This window comes from Nycticebus coucang, chromosome 23, assembly GCF_027406575.1.
Source record: "Nycticebus coucang isolate mNycCou1 chromosome 23, mNycCou1.pri, whole genome shotgun sequence".
NCBI lineage: Eukaryota > Metazoa > Chordata > Mammalia > Primates > Lorisidae > Nycticebus > Nycticebus coucang.
In genome coordinates this window covers 36,779,100-36,806,256 of record NC_069802.1, presented here as the reverse complement: position 1 = coordinate 36,806,256, position 27,157 = coordinate 36,779,100, and the positions used below count along the sequence as shown (strand labels likewise).

Below are 27,157 nucleotides of genomic sequence, written 5' to 3'. Positions count from 1 at the left end.
CTATTGTAAATGGTATTATGTTCTTGATTTGACTCTCAGTTTAATCGCTATTACTATATAGAGATACTTCTGATTTTTGTACATTGATTTTGTACACTAAGACTTTGCTGAATTTATTTATTAATTCTAGGAGTTTTTAGGGTTTTCTAGGTATAAGATCATATCAGTGGACTCAGCACCTGTAGCTCAGCGGTTAGGGTGCCGGCCATGTACACCATGGCTGGACCTGCCAAACAGCAATGACAATTACAACAACAACAAAAAAATAGCCTGGCGTTGTGGTGGGTGCCTCTAGTACCAGCTACTTGGGACACTGAGGCAAGAGAATCACTTAAGCCCAAGAGTTTGAGGTTGCTGTGAGCTATGACGCCACAGCACTCACTCTACTGAGGGCGACATAGTGAGACTCTGTCTCAAAAAAAAAAAAATCATATTAATGGCAAACAGAGATAGTTTGGGCCTCTCTTTTCCAACGTGGATGCTGTTTCTCTCTCTTGCCTGATTTGCTCTGGCTAGGACTCCCAGCACTGTGTTGAAAAGAAGTGGTAACAGTAGGCAACCTTATCTGGTTTCAGTTCTTAGGTGGAATACTTTTAACTTTTTCCCATTCAGTGCAATGTTGGCTGTGGGTTTGTCTTACATAGTTTTTTTTGTTGTTGTTGTTGTTTTGAGGGATGTTCCTTCTATTTCTAGTTTGTTGAGATGCCCTATTCTTTAAAGATGCTCTTCCTTCCCTATCTGGCTGGGTCAGTCACCTGAGGCCCTCTGGAGCCAGGACAGTGGTGGTCTCCACTTACACCACAGAGGGAAATCTCCTGAGAAATGTGGCAACTTGCTAAGTCTTCCTTCTTGGCAACTTGCCACAAGGCCTGGGGAGAGGTCAGAAAAATATTTGCTGCGGAGATTTACTGTGGCATTCCAGGTCCCCCTGCAAAGGACTCAGACCTTCCACCCCACCCTCCCACCCCCGCTCTCAGGGGCCCTTTGCACCAGCTTCCATCTGGCTTCTTACCCCAGCAGCTGAGAGCTGAGAGCAGCCTCTGCTGGCCCATGGGCACCCCTGCCGTCACTACAGAGCTGGCTAAGGCCCTGGGCTGCTTCCCTGTCCACTTCTCCCCTGGGTCTCCTTGTCTGCACATGGCTGAGGCCCCACCTCCTATGGTCAGCCTCAGTTTCCAAATAAGATGGCCCTCCCCTCGGAGAGTGTTGTTTAAAAAATTATTTTTATTGTGGTAAAATACACATAACATAAAATTTACCAGTGAAACCATTTTAAAATTTATCTTTTTTAAAGATATTAACAACAAAGCCAGTGTGGTGGCTCATGCCTGTAATCCCAGCACTCTGGGAGGCCAAGACGAGTGGATTCCCTGAGTGCATGGGTTCGAGACCAGCCTAAGCAAGAGGAAGACCCTGTCTCTAAAAATAGCTGGGTGTTGTGGTGGGCACCTATAGTCCCAGCTACTGGGAAGGCTGAGGCAAGAGGATCACTTGAACCCAAGAGTTTGAGGTTGCTGTAAGCTATCACGGCACTCTACCCAGGACAATAAAGTGAGACTCTATCTCAAAAAAAGAAAAGATAAAAATATTAACAACAAAAAAAACAATAAACAAAAATTGTATAATGTGATGATTTGATAGATGTATTCATTTTGGAATGATTAAATTAAACTAATTAACATATCCATCACTTCACATATTTATTTTTGTAATCACAAAAAATTAATTTGATTGTGGTAAAATACATATAACATAAAATTTACCAAGTAAACCATTTTAAAATTTATTTTACTTTTAAAAGTTAACAAAAATGTTTCTTAGCAATATTCTTTTTTTTTTCTTAATTTATGAGCCAGAGTCTCACTCTGCTACCCTGGGTAGAGTGCCATGGTGTCATAGCTCGCAGCAACCATAAATTCCTGGGCTCAGGCAATCCTCTTGTCTCAGCCTCCCAAGTAACTGGGAATACAGGCACCTGCCACAGTGCCGGGCTTTTCTATTTTTAGCAGAGAGGGGGTCTCCCTCTGGCTCACAGTGATCTTGAACTTCTGAACTCAAGCAATCCACCTGCCTTGGCTTCCCAGAGTGCTGGATTACAGGTGTGAACCACCATGCTTGGGCAATAATTTTCGAGTACACACACGATTAAGGCTAGTCACCATGCTGTGCAGTAGGGCACCAGACTATTGGTCCTGTGAACTGAACTTGCGTGCCCTCTGGCCAGTATCTCCCCAGCGCCTACATCAGCCACTGGTGACCACCATGTGCCCCTGTGCTTTAGGAGTTGGACATGCTTTTGATTGCACATTTGAGTGAGATCGTGCAGTATCTATCTGTCTGTACCTGGCTTATTTCACGTGACTCAAGGTCCTCTAGGTTCTCCCACCTTGTCACAGATGACAGGATTTTCTTGGTTGCAGGTGAACAACGTTCCACTGTGTGCAGGCACCGCCTGCTGTTGCCTGTCCTCCTGCTGCTGGGCCTTGCACTGATCCCACATCAGGGTTGCTGTGAATAGTGCTGCCACGAGTGAGTGAGGGAGCCCAGCCCTCCTGATGGGCAGGATGAGTTCTGCTTGAGGGGTAAGACCTATCTTTTCAAGCCAGAACTCAGTTTCCCCATCTTGTCTTCCCAGTACAGTATCTGGCACGTTCTGTCTGGCACAGTTCCTGTCCATAGGCCTGACTTCCACAGGGACAGACAGGTGTGATGTTTCCCATGGGGCAGCTTCTAAGACCAGCCCTGTGGGGTCAGTGCCCTTTCATGGGCCCTGGGACCCCTAGATGGGCTGCCCTTACTCCCCCACCACCCAACTCCAGGAGGTACCTGGAGGCACATGGCATCACCCGTCTCTTAAGGGCCACGGTCTGTGCCTCTCACCCTTGCCCTGAGCTCTGTGGTCTGGTTCCTTCTGGGTTGACTCTGCTCCAGAAGGTTCCACCAGCAGGACACAGGCAGAGACAGGAGGGTGGAGCCTGTCTGGGGCTTCTTCCTTGGCCACAGGCCCCAGTTCCTATTAAGTGGCTCCTCTCCTTCTCCCCATCTGGGTTCTTTAACCACTCTGTCTTGGAGGTGGCAACAGTTGCCCCACTGTCACCTGTTCCAGTCCTGTGCCACCCCTGGTGGCTGCCCTACTCCTGACCCGCTTGTAAATAGGAGCTTTACTGAACTCTTCTCACATCACTCCATTGGAGATGCCATCTGTTTCCTCCAGGGATCAAAGCGACCATACAAGACCCAGTGATGCAGAGATGCCAAAAACCATAGCGAGGGGAGGAGAGGGAATTTTGAAGTCAAACAAGACAAGTAACCCTCAAAAAGGCAGAAAACAGGTGGAGGGGGCTGAGACTCTAGGGCAGGGTGTGCAGCGGCCCGCAAGGGTAGAAAGCGCGGCTGGGCACAGGGAAGGGCCAGGAAGAGAGCGGAGTCTAAAGAGGTCGCAGAGGTGGCGGAGGCGGACGCGAGGCAAGGGCGGAGCGGGCGGGCGCAGGGGTCTGGGCCGGGGCCCGGTAGCGCCCTCCAGACATCGCACGGCCCGCGTGGTCCAGTCCTAGGGCGGGATCTCCTGGACTGCAGGTGCCTCTCGCATCTACGGGAGGCTTTCGCTGGAAGGGGCCTCCGGGATCTCAGGGAATCCAGACCTCGAACGGCTCCCTCAGGGGTCCGGGGACAAGCACCGGGTGGTAGAAAGCAGTCCCGGGACCGCGGACCCGCCGGTCAGCAGGGGGCGAGCGCCGGGACCGCACGAAAGTCCCGCCCCACCGCAGGCCCCGCCTCTCGAAGCCCCTCCCCCCTTCTGCCAGACTCGGCTCTCCTGAAGTTCCTGGTCCGGGCCGGGCCGGGCCGGGCCCGCACGCTCGCGCCCCGCCCCTCCCGGAGCTCCCACCCCACTCCTCCAGGATCCCTCCGCTTCGCTCCAGGCCACGCCCATCTCCTGCCGCCCCGCCCCCGCCCCACGGTTTGACCCTCCCTACTGCCCCGGCCAAACCCCGCCCCGCGCATCGGGCCCCGCCCCCCGGGCCGGGGTGGCGGTGGCTGCCGAGGCGACGGTTGGCGCGGGGCTGAGCGGGCCGGTGCGGGCGGGGGCGCCCGGCGCGGGAGCCAGCGGCGCGGCCCGGTAGGTGCGCGGGGGGCCGGGCGCGCCGTCTCTCTCTCTCTCTTCAGGGCGCGCTCGCGGCCCCCCAGCTGGGCCACCCGGCGGGACCCCGACCCCCGCCCCAGGTCTCCACCCGGTCCAGCGCGGCCGGTCCCCTCGGGCTGGCTGCCGCCCCGCCGCCCTTCCTTCCTCCCGTCCCTCCTTCTTTCCTTTCTTCCTGCCTTTCTTTTGTTCGCCGCGCTTTCCGCGAGCTCGTCCAGGCCGGGCGCGGGGCCCGGCGGGGTCTGGGGGAAGGCGGCCGGGCGGGCTGCGGCGGGGCCTGGACTTCCTTTCGGACTTAGCGGCTGCCGCATTGTTCAAGCTGAGCCTGTCTCTGGGGGCGGAACTCTGCAAACTATCCGGGGCCACCGTGTGGGTGATTGCGAGGTGGCGACAGAGAGCGGGCCAGAGCTGGGAGTGTACCCCGAGAATGGTTGGAAGACAGGCCGGAGTCGTGGAGTTTAGACAGAGAATGGAGTGTAGACAGAGAGGGGACTCCAGGTTGTGAAGACAGAGAAGGGAGTGTGGACAAGAGAGGGGATTCCAGAGTTGTGGAGTGTAGACCGAGCCAGCCCCAGAATTGTGGAGTGTAAACGGAGAAGTGGGTGTAGACAGAGCCGGCCTCAGAGTTGTGGTGTGTAGAAAGGGAGCCAGCCCCACAGTGGACTACCTGGCCTCTCACTGCCTGGTCACTTGCTGGGAACGTGCCCTCGGCAGGCAGTCACCTCCTCTGTGCCTCAGTTTCCTTACTGGACCAGCTTTTGGGGCTGCAAGGCTTATGAGTGGCTGTCTCAGAAGCCCTCTGTGCAGTCCACACGGGTATTGTGACTGCACCATTCTGTGCTGTCAGGGGCCCTTCTCAGTCCTCAGGCGGGGCCCTTGGGGGGCCTTCACATGCAAGGCAGTCGCCCCTCCAGTTCACAGCCAGGAATCTACTGGGTGGTCCAGGAGAAGTGGGTGAGCATGCCTGAGGACAGGAAGGCCACCGTCAGAAGAGTCCTTCAACCCCCCGGAGGATTTGAGACCTGAGCCTAGACTAGGTCCTGTGGGGAAGGCAAAAATGATTTTGAGTGAGAAGGAATATGTTTAAATTGTACTTTAGAAATGTAGTTTTCATAGTGTGAAGTTTCTTCCCCTGAAAACTTGGTATAAAAATGCCCACCTTGCCCAATAATTTTGGGGACTTCGAGGTGACAGATACCTAGGCCTGATGTGGGATGTTGGTGCCAGAGTTGCTGTTCAAGTGGGGAAGGCCACATTGGCTGAGGACTGTGGTCCAGCCACGGGCTGTGAGTGTCAGCCTGCATCCCTGGGGGCCAGTAGCAGGCTTTTCTTTAAAACTGCAAATTTTGGAAATCTCTGGAGGCTGGAACTTGCCCTCAGGCAGGCTAGATTTCTCTGCCCTGTGACAGGGTAGGGCTACCCTAAGGGCAGTGTCGTGGGAGGGCCAGTGGGTGAGGAGGAAGGCAGAGAGGAGGGGACCAAGGGCCTCTGCTTAGAATGAGGTGGGCAGGGCGTGTAGGTGGGGGTGACTGAGCAGTGGTCCTGGCCCAGCTCTCAGGTTTTGAGAAGTGGAGGCTCTGATCCAGCCTTGCCCGCCAGCACTGGGCTGTTTTGTTGTTGTTGTTGTTGTTGTTGTTGTTTTGAGACAGAGTCTGTGTTGCTCGGGGCTAGAGTGCTGTGGCATCATCATAGTTCAGAGCAACTTCAAACTCCTAGGTTCAAGTGAGCCTCTCGTCTCAGCCTCCTCCCTTGTAGCTGGGACTACAGGTGTCCTCCACAGCACCCAGCTACTTTTAGAGACAGGGTCTTATTCTTATTAGGCTGGTCTCCAACTCCTGAGCTCGAGGAATCCTCCCACCTCTGCCTTGCAGAGTGCTGGGATTACAGGTGTGAGCCTCTGCTTCTGACCTGCTGGTTAGTTTTTTGATTCCGTTGTTTTGACATCTATTTTTGTTTGAAACAAGCCAAGCAAAATAGGCTGAAGGAAGAAAACAATGAATTAGTCGTGACTCAGTGTGGACAGGGCCACAAGGCAGATGCAGGGAAGCCCTGCGCATTTTACTTTGAGTTTGAATTTGGTGGAATTCCTATGAACATTTGCTTCCTGATTACACTTGTATGAGGTTCCTACTGCTGCTATAACAAAGTACCACAAATTTAGTGGCTGAAGACAACAAATTTATTTTCTCACAGTTCTGGAGGCCAAAAGTCTTGTCATCAGTATCAGTAGGCTGAAACCAAGGTGTTGCCTGGCCATGCTTCCTCCAGAGGCTCCGGGCAGAACCGTCTGCCTCCCCTGTGCCCCCTGGAGTCTGGCCTCGCGCCTTTGCTCAGGGCCCCAAGTGGCCCTGTACCACCCTGCTTTCAGCATCACATCATTGTCCTCTTGTATTTAAGTATCTGGCGTAATCTCATCTCAGGATCCTTAATTAATTCACATCTACAGAACACCTGTTGTCATCTATGACTGCTTTCCCAGTCCCAGGGATTAGGGCCCGGATATCTTTGGGGACCACTTTTTACCCTACACAATGTCCTGGCTTCATTTTTTTTTTCTTTTTTCTTTTTTTTATTGTTGGGGATTCATTGAGGGTGCAATAAGCCAGGTTACACTGATTGCATTTGTTAGGTAAAGTCCCTCTTGCAATCATGTCTTGCCCCTAGAAGGTGTGGCACACACCAAGGCCCTACCCCCCCTCCCTCCTTCCCTCTCTCTGCTTCATTTTTTAATTCCTTCAGTTTTTCCCATTATGTGCTGAGGAGGGGCTGCTTGGTGGGGTCCATCAAAGGGGCTCGTGCTGCACTGTCTCTGCAAGGACCTTGTGGGTTCACTGCCCTTGGGGAGAGGCTGGAGCTATCCTGGGAACAGGTGTCCAGGGAGGAGCCAAGAGTTGCTCAGCATGCAGGTGGGAACTGAGAGCTCACTCTGCTTTTCTGGAGGGGCAGTTACAGCCTCTGTGCTGGCAACCTGCCAGCTGTGGCCCCCTGCAGACATGCTCCTGCAGTTGTACCTGTACTTTTCAGGGAAGCCACCGCCTCAGAAGTTCTCCAAGGCCATCCATGAAGGAGCCCCCAGCCATGGGCTTTAGGCAAGAGCTCGTGTCCCCTTCCCCTATATCTCTTAAGGTCTGGACTTGTGTCCCCAACCCTGTGATCATGACAATGCCCGATGTGTCCCCTCCCCAGCTTTCCCTTGTTGATAGGGTCACTTAAGACACTGCCCCTGTATCCTTACATGTTTCTCCCTATCCTCTTTGTGTCCCTCAGCAGTGATTCCATCCCAGCAGGATGCCAGAGGAAGAGCTGAGCTCAGGATTAGAAAATCAGACAGTAATCCCCAACAATAAAAAAAAAAAAAAAAAAAAAAAGGAAAAAAAAAAAAATCAGACAGTAAGTTCTCGTTCTGTTGAGGCTGCTCTTTTGAAATTTATTTTAGAGAGGATGGTTTGATTGCTCTTATAGGGAAGGCTTCAATGCTCCTCTGACCTCCCTGCCCTTGGACCAGTCTTAATGTCATCTTTTTTAGTGAAGTCAGCAGCGGTGCTCACCTTTGTGTGACCCTGAACACAGGCCTTCGTCACCCAGCCTGTGGCTGCCTCTGCCTCTGCCTCTGTCAAAACCACCTCATTTCATTCCTGGTGCCCGTCCTACCCCTGCCCTTTTGTGGCCACTGCTGGGAGACTTCTCCCGTTTTCCTGTCTCCGTGAGAGCTGCTATACACCGTCACCATGCCTGCCTGTGCTCTGCGTGGTCCGATTGTGTCCTGTGTCTGTCTTGGCTCACTCTTTCCTGGAGTTTGCTCTTTTGACACCTAAAAGACATTACATACATTTTTTGTCCTTGATTTTGAAAACAGCTTTGTTCTACTCTCCAGTTACCTTTTAGTTTAGCTGGGTATAGAATTCCAGACAGTGATTTTTTCAGGGCCAGTTGATGCTGCTTCACTGCATTATTTTCAGTTTGCTTGCCTTTGTTTGCCTGGGATCTCCCTGACTGGCCTGAGGCGGCTACTTTTCCAGTGTTGGGGCATCTGATGATGGCTTCTCTTTCCATTCACTGTGCTTGGCACTGGGGGGCTCTTCAGTCTGAGGACCAAGGGTTTTGTATTGTTTCTAAAATAATTTTCTTTGTTTTACTTTTGCTGTTTTCTTTTTGTAGAACTTTTATTTGGAGGTTGGACCTTCTGGGCTGATCCTCTGACTCTGAGCCTTTTTCTCTGCTTGCTAATTTCTGATGTCTGTGCTACTCCGGGAGAGCTGCACTGTCTTACAACCCTTCTATTAATTGTTTTGTTTTAATTATCTTTCTTTTTTAATTTTCCAGGATTCCTTTTTCTCTTGATTTTTTTCAACTTTAACAAAATGTCTTATTCTTCTTGTAGAAATGCAAGATCTTATCTCTCGGAAGGTAATCAGTGAGGATATTTTAGATTTGATTCTGTTCTTTAATTTTCCTCTTTTCTATTTTTCACTAGATTGTACCCTCTGAGAGAGCAGAGCTTTCCCCCTCATTATTATTCAAGGTTGAATTCAAACACTTAAAAATAGTGCCTGGCATGAAGGAATGCTATATAGTGTTTACATTTATATCATCACTGACTTTGGATGGGGAGACAGTTGTTTTAACAGTTAAGAGAGAAGAGTTGAAATCTGCACCTGTGGTTGTGGGTTGCCTGTTTCTGCCTGAGTCCCCTGAGTGACATTGACCTTGGGCTTCACCAGCCCCAGAGTCACACTCGGCTGCTTTCTTCTTGTCTGTTTCATCTGACACTGACCCAGCCTTTGGCTTTCCCATCCTTCGACCTCAGTCTGTTTATATCCTTATGTTTGACGTGAACTTCTTATAGACAGAGGCATTTGGGTCTTACTTTTATTCAGGCTGATAATTTTTGCTTTTTAATGTGAATGTTTTGGCCATTTACTTTTTTTTAGTGTTTAGCCTGCAAATTAAAGTCTTTTTTATTAGCCAGTAAATCACCAATAAACAATTCTGCCAAAGCAGTTTGAAGGGTGGAAAGTAGATAAAATTTGAAATGTTCTCAGATTTGATTTTTAAAAAGTTGCTCATTGTGGAGAATTTGGATGTGTACACAGTAAACAGAAGACCACACGGAGGCGTGTGTAGCTCACACTCAGCTTGAACAGCTCCCGGGGTCCTGCTTCCACACTTCTCACTCCTCACCTCTTATTGTTTAGCCCTTTATTTATATTTAATGTGAATATTAATATGGCTGATTTATGTTTACCACTTTGTTTTCTGTTTGTTCTTTTTTGTTGCTGTGCTCGTTTTTTCTTTCCTGTCTTGTTTGGGTTAATTGAATGTATATATTCAAAACAATTAGTGTGTATAGGTAGTATGTGTGTGTGAAGTATAACACGTAACAGATTTTTTCATATTCTTTCTGAATTCTGTTAGCTTTTTCCTCTTTGTGCTACTTTTACTTATCTGATGTATGTTCTTTATCACAGTCTGTTTAGAGTTAATTTTGTAACACTGCATGAAATATAAGAATTTTACACCAGGAAGTTTTATTTATTCTTGCTTTGTACCAAGTTGTCATATATGTTACATCTACATATGTTACGAATCACATAACAGTACATTTTTTATTTTTTGGTTTAAAGATTCCTATATATTTTAACTAAATCAAGAAAAACTGTATTTTCGGTGTTTACCCAATGTCTGTCATTTCTAATGTGCGTCATTTCTTCCTGGAGATTTGAGTTCCTTGTATCATTTCTCAGCTTGAAAACTTCAGCCTTTCTTTCCTGTTAATGACACATCCTCCCATTTTTTGTTAATCTGAAATGTTTTTATTTTGCCTTGAAGGTATATTTTTGCTGGATATAGAATCTTGAGACAGGTGTGGTGGCTCACACCTGTAACGCCTGCACATCGGGAGGCTGAGGCAGGAGGATTGCCTGAGCCCGAGAGTCTGAGGCTGTGGTGAGCAGTGACTGAAGCTGTCCTCCCGCCTGGTGACAGTCCCTTTTCTCCAGCCCTCTGACTATATTGTTCCGGTATCTTCTGGCCCTTGCTGTTTTTAACAAATTAGCCACTGTGTGTGGGGCGGGGGGGTGATACTCTTTCAAAACTCTTCTCATTATTTTTGGCTTTCAGCTGTTTGACTGTGATGTGGGTAGGAGGGTTTTCTTTGTATTTATTCTGCTCAACATTTGTTGAACACTTTGGAGATATAATCTTTCATTATTTATAGTCTGCTAAATTAAGTATATTTTAAAATTTCAGTTACAGTAGTTTTTATTTCTAGAATTTGCACCTTTTTTTTTGAGACCGAGTCTCACTATGTCCCCCTTGGTAGAGTGTTCTGGCGTCACAGCTCACAGCAACCTCAAACTCTCGGGCTTAAGCGATTCTCTAGCCTCAGCCTCCCAAGTAACTGGGGCTATAGGTGCCCACCACAACTCCTGGCTATTTTTTTTGTAATTGTCATTGCTGTTTGGCAGACCCAGGCTGGGTTTGAACCCACCAGTTGAAGAGCATTGATTTTGTTCTGAAAGGTAATTTGTGTACGTGGCTGGTGCTGCTGAGCTATAGGTTCCAACAGGTTCCAAGCCTAGAATTTCCACTTTTTTATAGTTTTCATTTCTTTTTTTTTTTTTTTTTTTTTTTTTTTTTAGTTTTCATTTCTTTACTAAGATATGTTATCTGTTATTGTGATCATATTGTCCATTCCATCTTATTTTATTTATTTATTTATTTTTTTGAGACAGAGTCTCAAGGTGTCACCCTGGGTAGAGTGTAGTGGCGTCATAGCTCACAGCAACCTCAAACTCTTGGGCTTAAGTGATTCTCTTGCCTCAGCCTCCCAAGTATCTGGGACTACAGACGCCCAACACAATGTCCAGCTATTTTTAGGTTGTAGTTTCATTGTTGTTTTGCGGGCCTAGGCTGGATTTGAACCTGCCGGCTCTGGTGTATGGGGCTGGCACCCTAGCCACTGAGCTACAGATGCTCAGCCTGTTCATTACATCTTTGAACATACATATTAAAATTCTTAGCTTCTGATTTCAACACCTGGGTCTCCCAGGATGGATTTCTATCAGCTTCTTTTGACTACGAGTCACTTCTTCCTGTTTCTTTGATGATACTTGATTGTGTACTAGACATCATGGATCATTGAATGCTGTTGTGATTCTGAAGAGCATTGGTTTTGTTCTGAAAGGTAATTTGTATTCAGACTAAAATCTCTGCAGCATCCTTTCCTCAGCGCCACAGACCTTCCAGCTGCCCCTTTCTGCTGGACTCCTTGGAGTCTCCCTGTGCCCAATTGAGGGCTGACCAGGGCCCTGGCAGAGTTTACGAACAGAATTCAAGGCTTCTCCCTCCCCAGCTACCTCATTTCTGAGATGTCCCTCTCACTGTCCAGCCACCCTGCAACCCTGCCATCCCAAGCTCTGTTCCAACTCTTCAAGCTGAAAGGATATGGCTTGCTACCTGTGCCCTCCAGTGCCTGCTTGCTTTCTGTAGCTCTCCGGCACCTTCCAGCACTGGTTGTTGTGTTTTGTGCTTGGGAGTTGGTTTGGCACTGGCACTGTGACCACCAGTCAGGCCGTGGGCTTTTGCAGTTTGCTTGTTTCTCACCTGGGGAGTCAGATGGTCAGGGACTGAGCTGCTCCAGCTAAAAGAAAACTCTTCCCCTCACGGGACTTGACTGTCAGATCCTAAGTGTTAGCCTGAAGTAGACGCACTTCCCAGATAGGTTAACCCACCTGACCGGTGTTGTGACAGCAGAGCCTGGGCATCCATGGGCACCTTACGGATGGGGACAGTGGGTTGGTCTCTGATTTTGCAGAGGCAGAGGAGCCCTGGATCCCAGGCCTAGCCCAGGAGCACCAGGCATTAGGTCCATTCCTGCCTTGTCACGCCCTGTCCTATCCTTCACCAGTCCCTATTGTCCATTCTGACATCGTGCACCGACTTTCCCGTCTGGTTTCTGTTTGAGAATTAATTCTTTTCTTTTTTTTTGGCCGGGGCTGGGTTTGAACCCACCACCTCTGGCATATGAGACCAGCGCCCTACTCCTTGAGTGACAGGCGCCGCCCTTTTTGCTTTTTTTTAAAAGTGGGTTTTATCTATTGATGCTTGCTTTATTAGAAATTAAAACTGTAAAATTTAAATTACAAGATGCACAATCGTATATCCACTAGCCATAGAACTGTGACCCATTATTCAAGGAATTAATTAATTAAGAATAAGGTCGCCATGAACTCTCAGTAGGGCTGGGTGTGGGAGCTCTGGTAAGGCAGACGTGCTCCTCCTGGGGTCCTAGCCCCCCTCGACTGGCACTGGGGTCCCTGGAGCTGCCAAACTCACCGTGGGTGGGCAGGGAGGAGGAGTCCCCGGGCCCACACTGGGGTCAGTTCTTGGTGCTGCTGCAGCAGCAATGTGTCCTCCCAGCCCTGGAGCCCCAACTCTGGGCGCAGGGGCCGGCAGGGCCATGCTATCTCCGAGGCTTTAGGGAGAGCCCTGCCTCTGTCTGTGTCCCGCCTCCCTCCTTTAAGGATAGTTGTGATGGCATTCAGGGCCCTCCTGGGTGGTCCAGCATCACTGCCTCATCTCACAGTCTTAACTGAATCCCATCTATCAAGACCCGTTTTTTGAAACAAAGACATTCACAGATTCTGGGGACTGGGCCCTGAGGCCCATGTGGCTAGTGTTCATCCCACCGCACCCGCGGGGAGGTGCCCCTGGGGTCATGACAGGGATGGGGCGTCCTGCCAATGTTTGCTGAGGACCCTGCTCTAGCCACCACCCTCTCTTGCTGTGTCCTGGCTGCCCTGTGAGCAGGACTTTGTAGTTTGCAGAGATCATTGTCTTTGGGAGAGTGAATCAGGTGGGGGAGTAAAGGGTCCCTTCGGCCTCAGTGAGGACATGAAGCAGTGATGTGACACTTGGGGGCTGGGGTGACCGAGTGTAGGTGGGTGGGAGAAGCTCACACAGGAGGCCTGAGTGTGGATGAGAAAAAGTGCACTTCAGCCTTTTCTGTGTTTTTCGGGCTGAGGAGAAGAGGCAAGCTGGGCTGGGGTGGACAGAGGGCAGACTTTGCCCACCCCTGTGGGGTGGGAGCTGGGGGCATGGAGGTGGCGTTTCCAGGCAGAGGAGCTGGAGACTTCTGAGGTGCCAATGCGGAGGCTGTGATAGGCATTGGTGTGTAGCTGGGCAGTGGACGTGGCCGCGGCCTCCATCATTGGGCTGGTTGGTAAAATGCTGCCCTGCGGTATCTGGGACACACTCACACTAAACATTCTCTGCTATCTATCTGAGGTTCGGATTTAACCAGCATGCTCTGCCTTTGTTTCCTACCTGTGGCAACTGTTTACAGTCTCATGTTGTATGGGTTTAAAAACCACAAACAGAAGAAAATGCCAAGTAGAGATAAAAAGGGAAACTGGAAGAAGGGAGTGATAGCTGAGCTGATTTGCCCCAGGTGTTCCCGGGATGCTGGAACTGAGAGTCTCTTCACAGTTGCATCTCCTGGGAGTGGGGAGCGTCCTGCTCACTGGTCCCTAGATGAGACGGTCAGTGGTCACTGGGCTGTCCCCAGGCAGGCCGGGGGTCGGGTTGGTGTCCAGGGCTGAGCGCGACCCCTCAGGCTCTGTTTTGGCTGTGATCTAGGTGGGGCACCACATTCTAGGCCACAGAAGACGCCCCTATATCAAGAGTGGACAGCAGCAGATCGGGCAGAGTGGGGGCTGGGGCCCAGGGAGGGTGTGGGATGTGAGCCAAGCTGCAGCCTGGCGGGAAGAGGGCTCCCTTCACAAGTGACACCTCCCGTGTGCCCCTACCCTGGCGTGCTGTGCACTGGCCTGACTGCGTCCCTGGGGCATCACTGGTGGCCTGTTCTTTTTTTTTGTTGTTGTTGCAGTTTGGCCGGGGCTGGGTTTGAACTCGCCACCCTTGGCATATGGGACCAGCGCCCTACTCACTGAGCCATAGGCGCTGTCCTGGTGGCCTGTTCTTAATTGTCTACTTGGTGCTGCTGCAGAAACCCCCGGGTGGATCCTGACTGCACGGGTCCCGAGACTAAGGGTGACTGAGGGGACCTGGTGAGGGAGGCCTTGAGAGGTGGGCTGTGGAGAAGACTGGACCCCGTGGGATGCAGCTGGGCAGAGGCGAGGGATGGCAAACTACTAGTGGCTGTGGTTTGCCAGAGCAATGTAAGGGCAGAGTGGGAGGGCCAGCGAGAGGCAGCAGGGTGTCCAGCAGGAGACGTGGCCCCCATGTGGGGTGGGCGGTGGCCCGATGACCTGGGGTCAGGGGCTGAGTGCTGGGCTACAGCGCCAGCAGTTCCGCCCAGCTTCCCTGGCTCTGTTTGTCTCAGGTCTGCCGGATTCCTTCATGTGTAGGAGGGCTCGCAGGTCAGCCGGTGGAACACATGGGAGTAATGCGGAGTGACATCAGGGAGCATTGGCTCAGGCCAGGGACTGCCGGATTGCAGGTGTTCCCTGGATGCAGAAGTCGCAGGGCAGCACGTGTGACCTTTGTCTTCCCACACCATGAGGCGTCTGTTCCTGCTTGGTGTGGTGTGGCCCCGTGAGTGTGAAGTTGTACATTTCGGGCCTTTCCTACATTTATAATCATTGGTGGTCTTACGTTTCTCTGTCTCCTAGAGTGGGGAACGTGTACACATCTGTTCTCTCAGTTGGTCAGCCTGTGGGTTTTGTGTGATGTAATTTCACATTATAAAAGATTAGAATCACTCAGAGATTGTAATAAATTCATGTTTTTGAACCAGCAAAACAAATCTTTGTAATTTAAAGTAATATCTTTCCTGCTAAATCTGGACTTTCTTCCCCGTGGATTAATGAAAAGAAAAAGCGTCTGGTTACGGATGCTGCTGGGAGGCCTGGGGTCAGGGCACCAGGAGTGGCCTTGAGTTACCCCGGCCTGTGTGCACACCCTGGTCCCTGGGAGCCCGTGGCTCTGTGGGCTCTGGGCACGGAAGACACTGCCGGGTCTTCTGTCCTGGGGCGCAGCCCCTCTCATCCTGCAGCCTGACCTTGTCCCACAGGAGGGAGGGAGGGAAGAAGAGCTGAGCTAATTCGTGCCTGGGCCCCTCACCCGCCTGATATGTCCCCTTAAAAGGAAGAAGGAGCTGGAGAAGCTTGTGCCTGTGTTTTAACTTTATGTGATAAGTGTGATGTTAGCGCCTTTATTTTGTTTTCTGTATTCTGTTTCCTTGCTATTGCTGGGTGTGTATTCATTTTTTTTTTACCTTTTTAAAATTGTTTGGGATTCATTGAGGGTACAAAGAATTAGGGTTACACTGATTGCATTTGTTAGGTAATGTCCCTCTTGAATGTGTGTCTCGCCCCCAAAAGGTGGCCGTACCTGTGAGCCCACCCTCCTTCCTCCCTCTCCCCCATTCCCCTTGTATTCATTTTCTCATGTGTCAAAGAAATGAGGCATCTTTAAAGTGGCCCGTCTTTAATTTCTTCTTTACATCCCTTGTTTCCACCTTCTAATTACTCGTATTTGCCGTCCCTCCTCATTCTAAGGACTGTTGTATGTACTTTGGAGTAAATTCTCTTCTCTACCTGATCATGCGCTGCTGCTTAGCAGAGTCGACGCTCTCAGAAGCGGGAAGGGGCCTTGCTCCTGACCAGAACTGAGGCATCTCACATATGGGTCCCTTGCTTGGCCTCTTATTTTGGGGGACCTGAAATGTTAAAACTGCAAGAATTGACATTTTAAAAGCGCCCTCACTAGCTCTGCATGCTGACAGAGCTCTGCCCTGGAGCGTGTGTACAGCCCTCTTTAGTTTAGCCTAGTGAGTTATTCACAATTCTGCCTAATATAATAATTCTGGTGGCTACTGACCCGCTTCCTAAAACTTAGGCTATTTATGTTTGAATTTGAGAGCTGCAGCTGCCATGGAATTTAGACAAACCATTTGAGAATTGGTAAGTACTTTTTGTGAGGGGAAGCGTGTACTGCCAGGGCGGTTGCTGGGGAAAGGGAGGTGGCTGGGCTGTGTCGGGAGCCCCAGTCCTGGTGCCTATGTCCCCCTTTCCTCATTTGAAAAGTGAGGTAATTGTGCTTAGCTTGTGAGGCGATGATCTGTAGGTGGTTGTTTTTAGCCAGATTTTTCCATTCTGCTGTCAGTTTATCTCTGGTGTGTGCACCAGGATTTCCTTAATGTCCTCAGCACAGATTAGATTTTAGGAAACATTTTTTAAAATACTAGTGCATCGCCAATAGACTGCGCTGGTTACCTGCTGCACAGACGGCAGGCGCTGCCATCTGGGCCTCTGTGGCCAGGAGTCGTGGTGAGGCTGGGTTGGGTCCCGTGTCTTGGGGCTTCCACCTGCAGTGGTGAATCTGCTTCCACACGCATGCATGTGGTGGTTGGTGGCCTCCATCTACTTACAAGTCACTGACACTGCTGCTGGCAGACTGCACGTCCCGCTGGCTGTGGGCCAGAGACATCCGGTTCTTGCTGCATGGGTGGAGGCTGGGGGCTGCTCACAACCTGGCAGCCTACTTATCTCGGAGCGAGGGAGGGAGAGGCTGAGCAGGACACAGACCGTGGTCTTTGTGAACTAATCTTGCAAGTGACAGCTCATCACTTTTGCCATATTGTGTGTTGGAAGCAAATCTCTAGGTCCAGCCTGCCCCCAGGGGAGGGACGTACAAGGGCTGGGTGACCCACGATGGTGTTGGGGAGCAGTCTCGGGGGTGTTTCTTATGGACACCACTGGTTCTCGTGATTCACGTCCCTCCCAGGTCTTCCCTGCCGGCACCAGCCCAGGGTCTCACACTCCCAGTGTGCGGGCTCCAGCTCTGGCTGAGGCGCCGGTTATAGCCCCTGAGTACAGCTCCTGGGGACATCTGTCTTGATATGAAACGGAAAGAGACAAATGATCAGCCTACCCTGCAGCCCCAGGACACGGCCGTGGAACAGTCGGAAGAACCACTGTGAGCGGACTTCCTGTCCACGGGGTGGAGGTCACAGGTGCAGTGGTTCTGAAATCTGGCCTGGCAAACGCTGGCACTTCCTTGATTAGGTTTCAAGATTTGGGAGCGACAGCTCTTGAGGCACCTGTGCACCCGTCCCGAGGTCTGAGCTGCACCCCTAGCACCTGTTTGCAGTTGGGCCATTTTATCAGCCTGCTTCCTGCTGATGTGATTTTTGGAGTACAGTGCCCACTTTGCCTTCTGTACAGCCTCTGATCTTTTAGTTCAAGCTGGCAGTGTTTTTGCTGATACAGTTTTCTTAGAAGCGTCATGGGCCTCCTGTGACTCTCATGCGTGTTCCCTCTGTCAGAACTCGCTTTGGGATGAGCCTTCCTCCACTCGGGCTCCTGAAGGGCCAGGAATGAGGGCTTCAGAGGGGCTGCGAGGCACAGCCTGACCTTCTGTAAAGGGCTCTTGTCTCCACCTTCAGTTACCCCCGTCTTCACTTGCTGTCACAAGCCTGTCAGCGGTGGGGGTGGGGGGGGGTGCTTGAGTGGCCAGCCACTGGGAAGCTTGGAGTCCTGGGGAGGTGGTGGTTGCTCAGAGGACAGTGGCTGGCAGGAGGTGTGTTGACAATGATGGTGTAGAGGAGGGTGTGGGGAGGAGACATGCAGGTGAGCTGTCCTGGGGGAGCCGCTGTACAGGGCAGCAGGTGTGTGATACCCGCGGACTGGCTCGACTGGGAGGAAGGCCGCACTGACTCCTGTAAGTGGGAAGTAGGTATTTTATTTATGATTATGGTGGCTCATGTGTAAAAACTTACCAACCCTCCTATATTAACATGTTTTCCTTATTATAAAAGTAATGTTTATTGTTTTCAGAAAATTTAGAAAATATGGGCAGAAATAATTTAAGTTGGGAGCCCTAGAGAAAGTGAAGAGCCTTTGGGCTGGCCTCTCTCCCTTCACTCACTGTGCAGGCATGTGCCCGTGGGGGGTCCGTCCTCCCTCGGGAGTGTGCCCTGCCCGTGGGGGGGTCTGTCCTCCCTTGGGGAGTGTGCCCTGCAGTGGGGGTTCTGTCCTCCCTCAGGGAGTGTGCCCTGCAGTGGGGGGGGGTTCCGTCCTCCCTCAGGGAGTGTGCCCTGCCCATGGAGGGATCCGTCCTCCCTCAGGGAGTGTGCCCTGCAGTGGGGGGGTCTGTCCTCCCTCAGGGACTGTGCCCTGCCCGTGGGGGTGTCTGTCCTCCCTCGGGGAGTGTGCCCTGCAGTGGGGGGTCTGTCCTCCCTCAGGGAGTATGCCCTGCCCGTGGGAGGGTCTGTCCTCCCTCGGGGAGTGTGCCCTGCCCATGGGGGTGTCTGTCCTCCCTCGGGGAGTGTGCCCTGCAGTGGGACACACAGAAGCCTCCTGTGGTCACCCCTTTCCGTGTGCCCACACCTGGGGCCTATAGCAGAGCTCCTGTGAGTAGGTGGTTCGTGGAGAAGGTCCCCAAAGAGAGGCTGCAGTGAGGGCCTCGGGCAAATGGCCACCTCCTTGCCCTCAGCTGGTTGCTTTGGTTACTCCACCATCCACACAGGCCCTATGGCTCAGAGGCATGGGTCGTGTGTGACCAGTGATGGCAGCAACAGTTAAAGTGTGGGGCGTGCCTGACCTGTTGTACCGTTTACCCCCCCCATCCCCCCAGCTTCAGGGAATGGGTCCTGGGTTTCCTCTGAGCCCATGTGAAGAAACTTGGCCAAGGTCAGACACGTGGCCAGGCTGGCCTCCAGCTTCTGGCCTGCAGTCCAAGGGTTCCCTCTCAGTGGTTAGAGGTGAGCTCCCTTGGGGAGGCTCCCCCAGGCCAGGCCTCATGCCCAGGCAGTGCCTGGCATAGGGAGGGCGCTCGGGACTGTGGGATGGTGCAGACAGACCATCTTTGTATTAGCAGAACTCTTTAAGTGGAGGGGCTGTTAAATTCTTCACTCAGAGCCTAATACTTGACAAGAAGTCCTTTTATAAAGTCCTCTTTATTTCCAAAGTTCCAAAAAGTCATTCTGAGAGAGCAGGGATGTCCTCCCTCCTGGATGGGTTTGTGCTCTAGCCCAGGCCCCGTAGGGCATCTGGGGGCTCCTGGGCAGAGAGTGGCGGGGGCTGCAGCATCGAGGGCACGCCCTGCATTCTTGCCATTGTGCCCCTACTGCACTGCCGCAGGGCCAGGTAGTCCGATATAGGGGTGGCTGTGAGTGCCGCAGGGGTTGCACATACTAGGCACCTGTCTGGTGCTGGCTGAAGAGTCGTCTGCTGTGCTGGTGGGTAGGGCCCTCCCACCCCTGTGGCGTCCCCACTGTAGGCGCACGGTGACACCTCTGATTGGCAGGCGAAGCGTCCACCAGCGGGAGCCGTGGGTAAAGGAGCCGAGACCTGAGGTTTGGACAAGGGCTGTTCCGACAGATGTTGCCCCTGGAGTGGGGTGAAAGGTGGAGAAGGCACTAGTGGTTGGTCCAGAGAAGTGGCTGGGAGTGGCCGGGGAGTTGGGAACCTGCCAGCTTACCCTTACCCTGTGGTGTGTGTACTGTCATGTTGGGAAGGGCAGGACCAGGTCAGTCGGGCTAGGGACTGGGAAGGGAGAGTGGCAGACTCAGCAGGGTCTTACAGGTGGCAGGACATGGGGAGGATGCATCTGAGTGGGGTGAGGGCAGGTCTCCAGGGTGTGTGCCCAATGTGGGTGTGGGGGAGCTGGGGCTGGGCAGATGCAGGGCAGTGGGCAGTGTCAGGAGGAGGCTTCTGGACCTGATGTCTAAGGAGGATGCAGGGTGTGGGCGGGCAGGGTCTGCTAGTAGGTGGGTCCCACCCGGAAGGGTCAGGCTGCCCGTGGCCAAGAACAGAGGGGTTCCGACCTCCTCTGCTATTACGTTAGCTATGTGACAGAAGACCATTTACTTAACGTCTCTGTGCCTCTCTTCCTTCATCTGCAATGTGGGGTGATAGGATAGCACCGACCTCAGAGGGAGGTTTCAGGTCCTGAGCGGCCCACACGAAGCCTGGAGAGCACACACCTGGCTGTGAGTGTCTGACTGCCTTGTCCTTGTTACTGACCATTCCTCTTCCCCTTGGCATGGGAGACACTCTCTGCTGCAGGGCTCGGCTTCTCCCCAGCACTGGGCAGGGCCTCGCCCTTCCCTGTGTCCCCAGGTCTGAACGCTGCAGGCACAGGTAGGTGTCCATTCGGTGGGAGTGGAGGAAGTCATCAGATTTTATACCAGATTTAAACTTTGGAAAGGCGTAGGAAAGTGTCGAGCAGCGGGATCTGTTTCTGGGGTCATGGCTAGTTCTGAACCACGGCTGAGAGATGGGAGACAGTGTGGATTCCACAGCCCACATTCCAGATGCTCCAAATGCCAGGCCTTTTGGGCAGCGACAAGGCACCACACGGGTGGCTGAGAAGGTAGCTGTACACAAAATTTGTTTCATGTACCAAACTATTAAAAATACTGTATAAAATTACCTTCAGGCTATGTATATAAGGCATTTATGAAACAAAAATGAATTCATGCTTACACCTGGGTCCTGTTCCCAAGACATATCATTATGAATACGCAGATGTTCCAAAATTAGAAAAAAAAACCCCAAGTCTGAAACACTTCAGGTCCTAAGCACTGGGCTGGTGACTCCTGAAGTAAGCAGGGCTGTAGTGTAGCGACCTACGGAAGCCAAGTCCCTGGGAGGTGGAGAGGGCCCGGGACCCACATGTCCCCAGCAGCCCTGATGGCAGGAGTGTAGGTTGGTGTTGGGGTCCAGCCCCCCACAGCCTCTTTTGGATAGCACTGCCTGTTCTAGTTTTACTATTAGTTGATATGGTTTAAGAAAAAAATAAACTATAGCCTGGACTTATAAAATGTGACTATAGGTATTTTTTTATTTTTATTTTTTTTGGTTGCAGCCATCATTGTTGTTTGGCGGGCCCAGGCTGGATTCGAACCTGCCACCTCAGGTGTACGTGGCTGGTGCCCTAGCCACTTGAGCCACAGGTGCCGAGCTGACTATAGGTATTTTTATGAATTAGAAACAATTGAATTTTTAGAAGCAGAGGAGCACAGTAGTGGGAGTCTACTAGAGACACTGGGACCTCACAGATGGCTGCTGGTCAGTGTTAAGCTACACAGCTTGAGGGCTCCATGGGAGCCAAGCAAATGACCTACTGCAAGCCAGAGGCTGTTCCGTGGAAGTGTCCTGCTTGCCTTTTCCTTTATCTCCAATAAAGTACTTGTTCTCTGTGGCTGCTGAAACAAGTTCCCACAAGCCAAGTGGCCGAAAACAACTCAGATTTATTCCCCTGCAGTCTGGGAGGTCTCATGTCCAAGACGAGCCTGACCGGGCTGTCGGCAGGGCTGGGCCCCTCCAGGGGCCTTCTGGGGAGGATCTGTTTCCTTTACTTGTGCACAGGCCTGGGCCTGGGTCTGGGCCTGAAGGCCTCCCTCTCCCCTGACTTGACCCTGTGCATTCAGAGGCCTGCTGGAAGTCTCCCCACCTCTGCCATGTTGGCCTCTTTGGCCCTGGGAGGTGACATCCACAGGTTTGGAGATTAGGACATGGGTGTGTTAAGGGCTGTCAGCTTGCCCATCATACCCTGTAAGAAGATTCTAAACATGTTTCTTGGGTAACTTTAATGTATACTTTTTTCTTTGAGACAGTCTTACTCTGTCACCCTGGGTAAGAGTGCTGTGGGTCACAGCAACCTCAAACTCTTGAACTCAAGAGGTCCTCTTGCCTCAGCCTCCCAAGTAGTTGGGACTACAGGTGCCCACCACAATGCTCGGCTTGTTTTTCTATTTTTAATAGAGATGGGGTATCATTCTTGCTCAGGCTGGTCTCCAACTGCTAAGCTCAAGGGATGCACCCGCCTCAGCCTCCCTCACGTATTACAGGCATGAGCCTCCACACCCGGCCAGCATATACATTTTTAATGATGACTATTAAATAGTTCAACACCCAGTACTAATATTGAAATTATTAATATAGCACCAGTCAGTGAATAATACAGTAATTTGTAAATAAACTCCATTTTTCACTTACATATGAAACATTTTTATTTAAATATGCATCCTCTATGTGTATGTCAATGTTATGATGAAGTGATTCCACTTTTGGAGTCACCTAATACAATAATAGACTTTGTTTAGTGCTTTGCTTTTTGTGTGTGTGTAAATTATTTTGAATTTGTTTATGATTCTGTCATTGAAAACTGTCCCAGACATAGGAATCTCTCCTAACAACTTTAAAACTATTACTTAAAAAATATATGCCCTTTAAAGAAACATGCTCTCGTATATTTTGGGCCTTCACAACATAATCACGCACTGTGTTGCTGTAAAGGGTCCCAGGCAGAGGAGATGTGTGGCCTGGGACTGGCCCACACTGTGCTGAAGAGACCTGCGTGTGCAGCTGGCCCTGCTTCTGTCCAGACCTGGGGTGTGGGGAGGGGCCCACTGCCCCACTGATGGGTCAGCCCCTGTGCCCGGCTGCCTTTGTGGGCAGTAGGTTACAGGATCCCCTGCTGGCCCCCTGTGGGTCTGAAGTTTCGGCATGTGCCAGGCAGAGTGCCTGTGCCACCCTGTGCTGAGTCTCCAATGGGCTTCCCTGGGGACTGCACTTAATTGGGAGAGTATTCCAGAAGCTGGAGCCTGGTTTCCTTTGGACCTGCCTTGGAGCCTTTCCCTTTTGCTGTCTGTGTGCCCATCCTTTCCCTGCAGCAGCCTTGGTCTGCCCTGTGCTGAGTCCTGGGAGTCCTCCCTGCAATCACTGGCCCGGCAGTGGTCTTGGGCAGCTTTGTTTTCAATGCCAGCCACTATTTTTAATTTTGAAATCATACCTCTGTAATAATGTAATATTAAGTGTTGCATTTCTTTGCTTTTTTGGTTGTTTTTATCTCTTCTACTGAGTCCACCACTGCAGTATTGGTTGAGATTGTTTCAGACTAATCCATTTTCCCCACATGGTACTTTGTGCAAAATAAATTCATTATAAAGGGACGTGAGACGTCTATGAATATAAGGTGACCCCCCTCTTCTGACAGAAAACGTTTTGTAGAGGGGATCTGTGACTCAAGAAGGGTTGGCCTTGGGGGTCTCCAGCAGCACGGATCTGGAGTTTCAGCCTGTGCCAGCAGAGGCGCAGGCCTTGCTGCCCAGCTCGGACTCTGCTGTCCTGTACATGGCACTTGGCTGCCCTTGTCTGCGTCTCCCACCGGCTCCCGTGTAGCCCCCAGCTCAGGCAGGAAGGGGCTCTCGCTGCAGGAGCGCCGCACCCTCCCCAGTCTGACGACCATGCAGTCGCTGAGACGCTCTGCTTTGGAAGCTTTCTCAGCAGACTCGGTGTCCCCTGCGCCTGGCCATCCTGGGGAACCCAGGACTTCGGGGCTGGCTTCTATGATGAATGGGCAGAGAAACACGGGGTCCTTAATAGGGTCTTTTCTTTTCTCCTTTAGGGCGTCGTTTCAAGACACAATCGGACCGCACCCGCGTTCCAGGAGCGGCGGGCTGGACCATGCGCCCTGCGCGGGCGGCGCCTGGCGATGCAGCGGGCTGGCGAGCGGCGGCCCCCGCGCGTGCGCAGTGTGGAGCTGGCGCGGGGCCGCGCGGGCTACGGCTTCTCGCTGTCCGGCCAGGCGCCCTGCGCACTCAGCGGCGTCCTGCGCGGGAGCCCCGCCGACCTCGTCGGCCTGCGTGCTGGAGACCAGATCCTGGCTGTCAATGACATTAACGTGAGAAAAGCGTCTCACGAGGACGTGGTGAAGTTGATCGGCAAGTGCTCCGGGGTCCTGCACATGGTGGTCGGCGAGGGCGCGGGCCACCTGGAGTCCTCCAGTGACGAGGAGGGCGCGCTCCATGAAGGCAGGGGCTGGTTGAAGCCCAGACTCGATTCTAAAACATTAGGTATAAATCGAGCAGAGAGAGTTGTGGAGGAAATGCAGTCTGGTGGAATTTTCAGTATGATTTTTGAAAATCCAAGCCTTTGTAAGGGCAGCTCAGAGCCCTTGAAATTGAAACAGAGATCCCTTTCAGAGTCGGCTGCCGGTCGATGGGATGTTGGACGTGAAAGTGTAAATAACCCAAATCCCCACGTGCTCTCTAAGGCGGAAGTACCCCAAGTTATTCATGATGATTCCGTTTTCAGTATTGGACTAGATAATCATGACGATTTTGGGTTAGACGCCAGTATCTTAAACGTGGCCATGGTGGTGGGCTACCTAGGTTCTATAGAACTTCCTTCCACGTGCTCCAGCCTGGAGTCCGACAGTCTGCAGGCCATCCGTGGCTGCATGCGGCGCCTGCGGGCAGAGCAGAAGATCCATTCCCTGGTGACCATGAAGATCGTGCAGGACTGTGTACAGCTGTGTGCCGACAAGGCCGGGGTGGTGGCCGAGTACCCGGCCGACAAGCTGGCCTTCAGTGCCGTGTGCCCAGACGACAGGCGGTTTTTTGGGCTGGTGACCATGCAGACCAGCGATGATGGGAGCCTGGCCCAGGAGGAGGAAGGTGCCTTGCGGACGTCCTGCCATGTGTTTATGGTGGACCCGGACTTATTTAATCACAAGATCCACCAAGGCATCGCTCGGCGGTTTGGGTTTGAGTGCACAGCCGACCCTGACACCAATGGCTGTTTGGAGTTCCCTGCATCCTCTCTCCCTGTCCTGCAGTTCATCTCCGTCCTCTACCGAGACATGGGTGAGCTGATTGAAGGTGTGCGGGCCCGTGCCTTTCTGGATGGGGACGCTGACGCCCACCAGAACAACAGCACCAGCAGCAACAGTGACAGCGGCATCGGGAACTTCAACCAGGAGGAGAAGAGCAGTCGGGTGCTGGTGGTTGACCTGGGTGGGAGCTCCAGCAGGCATGGCCCTGGTAGTATCACTGTGTGGGAGGGTGCCGGTGGGAGGGCCTCCCAGCCCTGGGGTGCCCCTTGGAATGGGACCTTCTGCCACGACCCTGAGGGGAGCTCCCCACTTGAGGTCACTCCCCAGACTGACAGATTCTGGGACTCAAACAAGCACTTAGGACCAGCCTCTCACGTGGAGGTCCCCCCAGCCTCCTTGCGGAGCTCCGTCCCTCCTTCCAAGAGGGCTGCTGCGGGTGTTGGCGGAGGTTTCAACCAGCGGTGGCTCCCAGTCCATGTGCTCCAGGAGTGGCAGTGTGGCCATGCCAGTGACCAAGAGTCTTACACAGATTCCACGGATGGGTGGTCCAGTGTCAACTGTGGCACGCTGCCCCCTCCTATGAGCAAGATCCCAGCGGACCGGTACAGAGTGGAGGGCAGCTTTGCACAACCCCCACTGGGCTCCCAGAAGAGGGACTGGTCCAGGAAAGCGTTTGGAATGCAAAACATTTTTGGTCCCCATCGAAATGTTCGAAAGACTAAAGAAGACAAAAAGGTAAGCCTGTTAGCAGTTGCTGAGCACAAATAAGCTTGACTTTATAACTTAGCCAGGGCTAATGCAATGACACATTTATTGCCAAATTCACCAGCCAGTTTCCTCTGGCTGACCTTGTGGCCACTGTCCATTGTCACAGGATGTCTGCTGTGCTGCAGACCGTAGGAGCCCTTGCCCCCAACCCTGCCGCAGTCCCCAGTGTTGGTTGTAGCTTTGTCAAGGAATTCAGTGTCGTCCAGGCCAGGTGGCTTTATTCTAATTTTACTGACAAGATTCATGTTTATGGAGAGTAAGTGACTTTCTCACAGTCTGGGGAAAGTTAGTGCTGAGAGCAAGTCAGACCGCGCGCTCCACATGTCCTCCCACAGGGGGACTGCTGTGGGTGACTACTGGGGGATGGGACACACCATTCATCTAGAAATGAGCAGTAACATGGGTTTCACTGTGGCTGCTAAGTTTGCCGAGTGGGTGTCCCTGTATATTAGCTCAGCCTGATCCTGCAGCCTCCCCATTGGAGCAGCAGAAACTTCCAGAGCTTTGTGGAGCAGGATGAGGCTTGACCATCCCTACCGGCAGGTTTGCTGGGCCTTGAAAGTAGCAGTGACCATCCTACAGCAATCAGGGCTACCATGGCGGGATGGAGGAAGAGGAGCTGGCAGTGGGCAGAAGGGGGCCAGCGGCTGCAGCATGGCCACGAGTCAGCTCCACGTTGCTCCAGGCTCTCCGCAGTGGTGACATGTTCTTTGCTGGGCGTGGACTCAGGCTGGCTCAGTCAGGCCCTGACCAGGAGACAGAAGCACAGCAATAATTCCAACAGGCAGAATTTAGTAAAAAGAACCATCAACTGGGGGAAAGATGGTTTGCTGCTGAAAGATAGCACCAAGGTGGTCACTATGGAAAGTGCTTGGCAGGACCTCAAAGGGAAGGCCCTGCAAGGCTGAGCCTGGGACTCCAGGGCGAGGGTGGGTGCTGCCCCAGTGGTGGGACTGTGGGGCAGTGGAGAAGCTTGCTGGCGGGTAGCAGCAGCTGACTGCAGTGGCTGTCCCCAGGAGAAGCAATGTGGGAACCATCATACACCAGTCCACCTGACCACCTCGAGAGCAGCGCCTGTCCCACCTGGATGCCTCCCTCCAGCACACTCTGGAGCCACCAGGCAGGGGAGCAGCAATATGTGAGGCCCAGTGCTGGGACTGGAAGCTAGCGAGGGAGGCCAGTGGGGCGCTAAGAGGAAATACCCTGGCGACTGGCACAGCACCCCTGGGTGCCACTGGCATCCACGTGCCCTCTCTTCTGTACACAGTAGAATAGACAAGTGGGACTCCAGGGCAAGCGTCCTCTATAGTGGGACGCTCTCCCTCCAGCACAGTCCCAGGAGTTGTCATTGCTGTTCCTCATTTAGTGACTTCTTATCTGATGCTGTAACAAGCTTTGTTTGTTACATGACCACAGAATCTCTTTACCTTAGTGGTCAGCTAATGACTACACAGAGATTTCCTTAGATGCTCAGAACAGTCTCCCAGCCCTGGCCTAGGCTCTGCATGCTCTGGGACATGCGTGTGGCACTCAGCGGGGGCGCGGCAGCTGGCCACATTGCCTTAGCTTTCTCTTCCTCTCCAGGACAGGTGGGAATGAGAGGTTGGGGCCTCTGGGCTTTCCTGAGCAAATGGGGCCCTTCTGGGCCATCTTAAGTTCCAG

At 52.2% G+C, this 27,157-nt stretch overlaps 1 protein-coding gene across 5 annotated transcripts in view; it reads left to right on the top strand.

Annotated features, from left to right (window-relative positions):
• The first annotated feature begins 4,012 nt into the window (after positions 1-4,012).
• The window catches only part of RGS12 (regulator of G protein signaling 12), a 95,963-nt gene continuing 72,818 nt past the window's right edge, over positions 4,013-27,157 (top strand). For all 5 annotated transcript variants that reach the window (XR_008377223.1, XM_053577925.1, XM_053577926.1 and 2 more), the window contains exons 1-2: positions 4,013-4,117; positions 23,519-25,462. Coding sequence is in view for 4 of the 5 variants with exons in the window: in XM_053577925.1 (XP_053433900.1) it covers positions 23,606-25,462 (1,857 nt within the window). In the remaining variant the exon portion in view is untranslated. The remainder of the gene's footprint in view (positions 4,118-23,518; positions 25,463-27,157) is intronic.